This window comes from Puntigrus tetrazona, chromosome 21 (genome assembly GCF_018831695.1).
Source record: "Puntigrus tetrazona isolate hp1 chromosome 21, ASM1883169v1, whole genome shotgun sequence".
Classification (NCBI taxonomy): Eukaryota; Metazoa; Chordata; class Actinopteri; order Cypriniformes; family Cyprinidae; genus Puntigrus; species Puntigrus tetrazona.
In genome coordinates, this window is record NC_056719.1 from 15488095 (window position 1) to 15498094 (window position 10000).

Sequence of the window (10000 nt, forward strand, 5' to 3'; positions counted from 1 at the left end):
TACAAATTTTCAGTTTTGCATGTTTCTAGTATGTTTCTACAACGTAACATTTCTACAGCATTACAGGGATAATTTGAATGAAAGTTGAAAATGCCATCACAAGTACTGATGACGCAACGAAGCAATGCTGATCCATGTTATTCAGCATGATCTGAGAACGCTCCCAAAGGCATTTCATGCTTCAGCCGAAGCAGGATCATGTGACCTTTAGTGCAATGTAGTTCGTATGGTTAGTGTCACAAATCAGTGACCTAGAAAAAGTGCAGGGACTGAAATATTTCTCATTTGTTTCTTTCCCGAGACATACAGCTTTGTTTAAACGATACTTTGAATCTCATTTGTTCAACGTCGAGGTCTTCACCCCAGTCCGCTTCTTTGTTTTCAGTATCCTTTGAATATCGTTTGATCTACTCCGTCAATCCCAATTTTTCGAAAAACCGGACAGATCGCGAGGTTCGCATTAATTAGCCGCTGAAAAAGAAAAAGAAAATGTCGAAGTGTGGTCTCCTGCAGAGGTGTCGGATATTTCCGTATGTTTTGAGTACAGAATGTGTTTAGAACAGGATCACGCAGCAATAAAGCTCATGTGCTTGGCTCCCTGATGACATTCCCTCCTGTTTTAACACATGCTCCAAACAGAGTCCACCTGCATAGTACAAAATATACTACATAGCTACAGTAGTTACTCATTAGGCATAATCTGGAGGACCAAACCTGCACAAATGAAAAATAAAAAAAGAATGAAATGTGATTGGAAAAGAAATGAAGCAACGCATCTCTTGATAAAACTAATTTAATTTGTAATTGTAATTATATAATTGTATTTAATCCTAAAATGTATTTTACATTCTGTGTTCGTGTTTGTTTGATGTTTGCAATATTTCCAGATTTATTTATTAATCAGTTGCTTTTAATTTTTTCACATACGAATCATCTCAAACCAAACAGTAGAGATCAGAGTTTGTGGGATCAACTGGAGAGTTTCAAGATATTTTCACATAGTCACATTATTATGATTATGATTATTATTATTAGACTGAAATAGCTACTTGTCCTGGAAGTTTCATCATTGATGAGATACTTTACACTCGGTGGAGGTTTCTAAGGCTTGGTAGTCCCAGAGAAAAGACATTTATCATATCATGTCGTACATTCAATATTCAGTAAAGTTTAGGGACCATCTCTGAACTTACACAAGATATTGTTAAACATATTTTGGTCCACACATTCGATTTTTGATAAAATAAGCTGTGAAATTTGTATCTAAATATTGCTAAATATGTCTGATTCTTGGATGAATCCTTTAAAGTTTTAGTTTTTTTGGTACTGCAAGTCATTCTCTTCAAATGCTTTTTTTTTTAGAGACGGTACCTAAACCTGTGAATAATGCCAACTTCAATGTGCAGCATTGCCAGAAAGCATTGAGAGCCTGAGTAGGCTATAGAGACCTTTAGTGCAACTGGTTTACGATAAACTTTCGGGAGGCATCGCCTTCTCTGTGATTACAAAATGAACCCAAGCCTTACTGAGTGTGTCTAAAGGCCTCATTGACGCTGTTGATGTTTCTGAGATTAATAATGAAACTGTCAGAATAAGCTGCTGCGTTCAGTTGCTCCGAAATAAATTAGCATCATAATATGAGTCTTGGAACTCTTGATTTGATCTGAAACATCCTGTAGAAAACGTGCTTCTACACGAGCTCTCAACCAGTGATTCAACAGAGCTCTGCAAGGACCGCCTCCCCATTTCCAGGTTGCACTTAAAAAAGTTAATAGTATAGTAATAATAATAAAATGGTTCATATTGTAATCCCCACTAGTAATATTCTTAATATTAAAAAAAGTTAAAGAGCAGGCTCCATGCTCTCAAAAGTTGAAGAAATGCTGTTTTCTGTAGAAGCCACGCATAAGACATAAGATTCAGAGCATTTGTATTAATAGGAAACTATGAGTAGTAGCCGCCAGCGCCTGTGAAAAACTAGCCATAATCCACAAATTGAATTATAAATATTTTGCCCTTTATTTATTTAGTATAATTCAGTGATCCCAAGTCAGTAGTTTCATGCTGTATTGTTATTCGATCGTCTTAATCAAAGCATGCATAGGCAGTTCCTTTAATAAAAGAAGAAAACAGCCTTTTATTTATTGATTTGCATCAAATCAAAGCTTCAAATTCAGTCAGTCTTTCGACTGAAGTTGAAGAAGCAAGGCTGTTAGTGACTAGTCTGCACTGCCATGAAAATCTGTTAAATAATCCCAAATGAATAAAAACGTACCTTTTCTTTTGGTACAGATGAGCAGCAGTTCAAATGTACATATCAATGATAAAAGGAATGTTTTTGTCGGAAATGAGCCCTGAGGAATAAGGTATTATTATTTTATGTGTCTGTAGTTATCTGCTGATGATCATTAAGCGATCTGCACAATGATTTTTATATACGAACGGACAGTTTATCTGCATAAAGATGTCGTAAAGGTACAGCAGCACGTTGTTAGAAGTGAAATAATAAAGTTGTCTTGTCTATGTAATCTTGTTAAATCTCGTTAACCAGCATTAATGTCGCTTGATGTTGGCTAAAAAGGACAAATCCCTTGGTTTATATTTCTGATCTTAAACATCAGGTATATATTGCACAGTATTTTACCGTTTAATGTGGAGAGAGTAATTGTGCGCCTGGATAGAGCACTGTTTAAAGGTCAGAGCGAGGATTTGTAAAACGGACAGGTTTTTTTTTTGTGTGTGGCAAGAAGCCATGAATTTCATTGGAAGTAAAGGATATGTCTGCTTTATGCAAAAATAACAGATATGAATGTGTCCTGCTTAGAGAATTTGGTCGCAATTTAGTTTGGGATCAGTTCTTACTAACTAACTATTAACTTTGACTTTTGCCTCAATAAATGACTAATTTTCCGCTTATTAATAGTAAGATAGTTATGGTTTGGTATGGGGTTGGATTAAGGATCTAAAATATGGTTATTCAGGGTACTAATGAACATGCTAGTAATACGCATGCTAATAAATATGTAGTTAATAGTGAGAATTGGTCCCGAAATGAAAGTGCTACCAAGGATTTTCCGTATTGTACGAATTCATAGTTGTAGCCGAACTGAAATGAAAAGCTTCTGCTAACCAGCTTCAACTTTTGTGTCAGCATGAACTGAGCGGTGTTTTCAGCACGTGAAACATTTATATCTGTTATTTTTGTTTTTCTTCCCTTATTTCTTCGGTTGCTCTGGCAATGGTGAAGGATGGAGAGCACGACAAAACGCAGATGGTAAATAAATTCACCTTCAATAATGCTTTTGCTTCCAGTTTCAGTTGCCCGACAATGCACCTGTGTTCAAAATGCTTTTTGTCTTCAGTAATAAGTGACACGGATTCAATGAGGCTCAGAGCAAGAAAAGAAATCATGCACAAACACCGTCAGAAATTAACTTTTCAAAATTCAGTTTTTTAATAAATCATTTCAAATTTATATACATTTTAATTAATTAACTATTTTATTTAATACTTATTAAATGTTTTTTTTTTATCATTTAAACCTATATAAAAATACATACATTTTTTAGTAAGAATAATAGTAACGTTTTGTACAATCATGTTAAAAAATATCAATTTAATTTAAATCGTTGTATGAACAATTACGGCCATTATTGATAAAATTGATTCAGCATCAAATTCAAGTAAAATAATAGCAATCATAACAACACTCACTTTAGTTTGGAAACCAATTCTCACTATTAACTAACTATTAATTACAACTTTTACCTCAATAACTACTAATATGCGTATTAATAGTTATTAAGGTATTTGTTCATTGAGGTAGGATTAAGGGATCTAAAATATGCAGAATAATGCACTATATATGCGCTTTATAAGTACTACTAACCACCCAGTGTGCTAGTAATATGCTAATAAGCAACTAGTTAATAGTGAGCACTGGTCTCCAAGTTAATCTTCTACCAATAATTTACATATATAGGATTTTTGTGTCACTATTTTCCATTTATAGTTCATTTCTGACCTTCTCCGCAAGGCGAGCATGTCAACCGCACTAGTTAATAGTCACTAGTTTGCATTCTGATAATCATCATAGTTGCACTTTGCTTGATTTTGCTTGCACCAAAGTTAGTTCCTGTATGACTGCATCGGTATCGATCGATTCTGTTGACGTGTCTTTAGCGTGGCTAATGGAAAGTCACTTGAGTCAGAGTGCTCGGCAAACATGTTTGAGCGTGGCATTATTGTCTTATTCGAAGCTTTAATGAAAAGAAATGGCTTCGAGCGGTGGTCTGCGGGACGAAAAGAAGGATAAATGGTCCTTCGTGGACTTTTCCTCGACTTTGCATCAGCACAGGAAATCAGTTTAGTTGAAAAGGCGGACAGAAATGGATTTCAGAGCTTTGTTTGTAAGGGAGCTAGCAACGTTTACATTGAATTTAAAGTAGTAGCATGAAGTCAGGTTAATTGAGGTCAAATATAAAGAATGCAAATATTCTCATATAAAGTATATTTCAAGGAAGTGATACCAGAGTAGCATTTTTATGATTGAAGCTGCAGTTAAAAATGATCCAGAAACAATAGTTGGGCAACTACATAACCAGCTAATCGCCTTACTTTAGCCCGATGCGCAATGGTTAGTTTATGATAATTATTTATAGCGTTTTCAGCAGCTAGATTAATTAAATGTCAGATTGTAATCCAGAAAGCATTATATGAATGAAATTCAATTGTATTCCAGTTTTAAACGTGCTTCTGATTGCAAATAGTCTAGGATTACACAAGATCTGTATTTTATGGACAACCAGTTCGAAGTTTGGATTTCTTAATATGAAATTCGAATGATGTGACAATTAGATATTACACAGACTACACACTAATACACACCTGTACTCATAATCACTGAATGCTGATGTCGTTAACATTTAATCATTTGAGAATAAAGTATTACAGTAATAATAATTAGCACGTTTTGATGTGATTTGAGCTTACACCTAATCCAGTGCAGTTTAGTATAAAGCTTTTTTCCTCTGATGGTCAGAAAAAACGACTTGTTACTCGTTCAGATGACAATATCTGGTGAAAATTCTTATTTGGGTCATATATTCCAAGACGTAGGATAGAAACCGATTAATAAGTACGGTATCCACACAGACGCGATACACATATTTTTTGCAGAGAACTTCAGTTGCAACTGACGACAAAGAGGCAAATCTCACAGACCTGCGGCTTTAAATAAAGTAAAAGTAACAATTAGAGAAGATGCTGCATAGCTTTGTTTTAGATTGTCGAACAAACACCTGGCAATGTTTTTGGTTACTGCAAAACGGAAGAAAGAAAAAACGCTTTTAGCTGCACCGGATACTGCATTTGACCGTCGGATGCTAAATGAACAGTTCTGTAAGTTGGGTCTCTGCAGACTGTTGGATGGCTTGTTCTCCACTCCAAATGGAGAAACCCTCAAAGGTCTTTGGCTGAGCGGTTGGCAGTCGGCTGATCGAGGTGGCGTTTGATTATTCATCTGTTTTGGCTTACCGTTCTGTACTAATTCCAAACATTTCTGGCTTGGGAGGGCTTGTTCGAAAGCTTTGTTGAACTTTTGGATCATCTCGACTAGGAATGAATAAAGACGTGATGTTTCAGCCGGCATGATATGCACAGCATGGAGCTGGAATGGCGTTTTACAGGGATAGTTCACCTAAAAATAAAATGATTACATAACGCACGCGGCACACATTGGTATTGGTGTTTTTTGAGGAGCTCTCCGTAGATGTGATGGTTGTTATATTGTAAAAACCGTGTTTTCTATCGCCCTGCGGCACATTTACGAATAAACCTACACCTCGCACAAAACTTTGCATGTTTCTATTTTCAAAACCACAATTTAGCATGTTTTTTGTTCGTGCAGGCAGTGTCTTCATGTATGCCATCACTGTCCACATTGTAATACCTGCAAACATGTTTTTTTTTTACTATCCTAGATTTTAAAACGAGATTTAGTATTATGACTTTCATAATAGACTTTTAACATATCCACTGGATTTCACCTTTAGATTTTCCAGCCCAAAGTAAAACACTCTCCCACTTTATATTAGTTGGCCTTAACTACTAATTACTTTATTTTTAAATTATTAATTTAGTACTATGCACTTTTTGTGCACATACAGGGTTTTCCATTGTATTTTGAAAATACCTGCATGCAATTACATTGTAATTAATATCTGTAATTACATTTATAATTACACTGTTGACCGAACCCTTATATCTTAACCAACCCTTAAACCTACCCATACCACCAAACCTGTCTCTATCTTTACCCACTTCCCCCCTCAAAAGCAGCAAATGTGATATGCAATTTTTTGATGTAAGTACATAGTAGTTAATGCCACCTAATGTAAAGTGGGACCAAATGAATGAATTATTCAGATTATTCATATTAAATTGTCCTTATGTCAGCGTTGAATTACAGAGAGACGTGAAGCAATAAACCAATAAATCGTTCTCAAGTCAGCTTTATTTAGTTTTACGTTTGCCTTTCACCTTTAAAGCATTTGTAACCTGAAACAGTTTGCCTGATTCGTGCCGATCCTACAGTGAAATAAATACAGTCTACTAACACAGTAGTACATGGAGTTAGTCGTCAGTCTGTACCCAAAAACATCATCGGGAACATATTCTAACTTGAAATCCTTTAAAACGTTTGACCATAAACCTGTAAGTAATACCCGTATTTCTTCCAGGCCAGCACAACTATCTCTGCGCAGGAAGGAATGATTGCATCATCGACAAGATCAGAAGGAAAAACTGCCCGGCGTGCCGCTTTCTCAAGTGTCTTCAGGCCGGCATGAACTTGGAAGGTGAGGATGCTCTGATAGATTGATCTCAATGACCTTTATATGCCACTACACAGGAGCTCAAAGCAGTGAGCAATTAACAATGACAATCAAGACCGAAGAGCTTTGAAGAAAAGAACTGTTCTCGAAATGCCATCAAATAATTGATAGTTTTATGATTTATCATAAACCACTTTAAATAAACTAAAGATCACTGCCTTGTGCTGTATGCATTGTTTCCGGTTCATGTTCCTCAAGAAGTTGGTGGAGACCAAGGAGCGTGTGCGCAGATTTTCCTTCATGCATATAAAATGGCCTAAAAGTTTTAAGAACATGTGCTGATGTACTTCAGTTATTGGACATCCATCTCAGCGCGAGGCTTTAAAATTATGGATGATTTATTTGCGTGTAGCACCAAACGGGAAAAAATGCCTTGATGCGGTGGCTGCGAAACTAAATGTGGGGTTGCACCAGAGAGGCTTTTAGTTGCCATAGAAACATTTATGGCAGAAAATGAAAAAAGTGGGACAGAATGACATTGTGTTTGATGGTAAGCTCTCAATCAGCAGAACAGCTGAGTGATTTTGTGAGAGAAAACCTTCAAGAGGCATTCACACAGAGCCATACATCTCTCTGTAAGCTCCATTTATATGCTACCTTTGCTGAAATTTTATTCATACAAGAAAGGACACCGGAATATTCCTTTAAGAAGTCGGTGTGAGTGGGAATATTTCACATGGTATGCTCAGGTTTTCTCCTCATGATTGTTTAACAATCCAAAATCATACTAAAGATGTGCGTTTGGATGATATAAACGCATGTTCTTTTCCATGCAGTTCCGTAACATTTTATGTATATATAAGTGTTGTGTGTGTGTGTAGTGTGTGTATATATATATATATATATATATATATATATATATATATATATATATATATATATATATATATATATATATATATATATATATATACACACACATACATATATATATATATATATATATGTGTGTGTATATATATATATATATATATATATATATATATATATATATGTATGTGTATGTGTATATATATATATATGTATGTGTATATATATATATATATATATATATATATATATATATATATATATATATATATATATATATATATTAAACATTTTATTTGAGATTCGATTTAAATGTTTGACAGCTCTAAATATTATACATCTTTATCATGGAAATGATGTTTAAAAACCTTTTAAAAGCTGAAAACAGCTGAAATTATGTATCATTATCATTATTAAGGTAACAGGACCGTGTTTTCTTAATGTTTTATCATTTTTAACCAATAAATCACCTGCAACTTTTTAAAAGATGTATTCATTGTGTGCTGATGTGTACAGTGCGATGAAGTCAAAAGCATAGGCTGCATACCTCAAGGTCATATCATAAATAACTCAAGTTGGAAACAATGCATAAATGAGATTTTAACTGACTTACCAAACGACAGGATCTATAGTGATACATTTTGAGAGATCTGCTTATAAACAACTGTATCTTAAATTCATGTGCCCCAGATATTGGAAATATTCATCATTTAGCCCGTGCTCATAAAAATCATGTCATTTGTTGCTTTAATAATTCTTAATAGTTGCTGCAGTTCCTTTGAATCTCCGCTGCTCTCAATCTGTAATTGTCAGTCACGTCATGCAATCCTAGTCACTAAAAGTGGCATTGATGTGCATGTCAACAAATACAAAATAACTATATCAAACAGTGGATAATCTATTATCAACCAATATATCAGATAGCCATTCCCCAAAGCTGCTTTGAAACAATGTGCGTTGATAAAAAGTACTATGCAAATGAATGCTACTTTTTTTTTTTGACTTGCCTTGTTTGCTTCTTTAAAGAGGCAGGCGTCTTTTTAAACGATGGCTGAAACTAAGATGAATACGAAGATGGTTAGAAACTGTCAGATGCTAGATTTTCAAAAGATTTGCTTTCTCTTTGACATTCCCGTTGACAAAACCGCAACAGAAGCCGCGAGGATTCATTTCGCAAAGATAGTATCAAGATGCAAAAGATAAAAGCGTATTTAGTCACCCATTTAGTCATGCAAGAATCCATTAACTATGAACCGTTATGCCTTGCTTTGGACTTTCAGATGAAACGATTATTCGTTGAATTATGAAACGATGTCATTTCTCCTCTTCGTTGTAGCTCGCAAAAACAAGAAACTGATGCGATTACGGGGTCATTCGTCCTCGAGCGAGCAGGCTCCGCCGCTGCCTGACGAGCGCATGTGTTCGCTGGTGCCCAAAGCAATGCCCCAGCTGGTGCCCACCATGCTGTCTCTGCTCAAAGCCATAGAGCCTGAGATCATATACGCGGGCTACGACAGCACCATCCCGGACACCTCCACCCGCCTCATGACGACGCTGAACCGCCTGGGAGGACGACAGGTCGTGTCTGCAGTCAAGTGGGCCAAAGCCCTTCCAGGTGAGGCCTCTATAATAGCTCATGTATTCATTTTCACAAATCTGTTTTGAATCATTATTTTCCTGATTTGTATCGGTATGTATTGGTTCTGTGCAGTCGGTCTTAAAGGACACGTCCGTGTCATAAATAAACCTACTGTAGCTAAAAAAAAAGTTTATTGAATTTGTGTTCTTTGCTCGTATTATTAGTAACAAAAATCAAATAATATCTGTTGAGAGATTTTCATACCACAAAATAATATTTTCATCATCTCACCCACCGCTTCTCTGTAACAGAATTGAATTAAAAAGTAAAGTAGTACTTGTAATTAGATTAAATTACGTTTTAAAAACACTTAATTGTTAGATTACAGTTATTATGGATTACATGATTCATAATTTATAGATTCTTCTCCTTTTGTGGACATTCACATAAAGACCTGTTTTATTATATGTATTTTGTGTGTGTATATATGTGTGTGTGTATATGTATTATTTATTTATATATATATATATACATTTTTTATATATATATATATATATATATATATATATATATATATATATATATATATATATATATTTTTTTTTTAATTTATTGTAATGATTTAATTTAATATTTTTTACTTACTAATTACTGTGCAATTTTTTCACAAACCCCAGTTTAGGAAATTTTGCAACTATATGTTCTTAATAAAAAGGAA

The 10000-nt window shown here is 34.8% G+C and overlaps 1 protein-coding gene across 3 annotated transcripts in view; it reads left to right on the forward strand.

Annotated features, from left to right (window-relative positions):
- LOC122326538 (glucocorticoid receptor-like) overlaps positions 1-10000 on the forward strand; it is a 53815-nt gene that overhangs the window by 31919 nt on the left and 11896 nt on the right. For 2 of the 3 annotated variants that reach the window (XM_043221493.1, XM_043221492.1), the window contains exons 4-6: positions 3248-3274; positions 6741-6857; positions 9040-9318. In XM_043221493.1, coding sequence (XP_043077428.1) covers positions 3248-3274; positions 6741-6857; positions 9040-9318 — 423 coding nt within the window. The remainder of the gene's footprint in view (positions 1-3247; positions 3275-6740; positions 6858-9039; positions 9319-10000) is intronic. The other variant, XM_043221494.1, reaches the window with a different exon arrangement.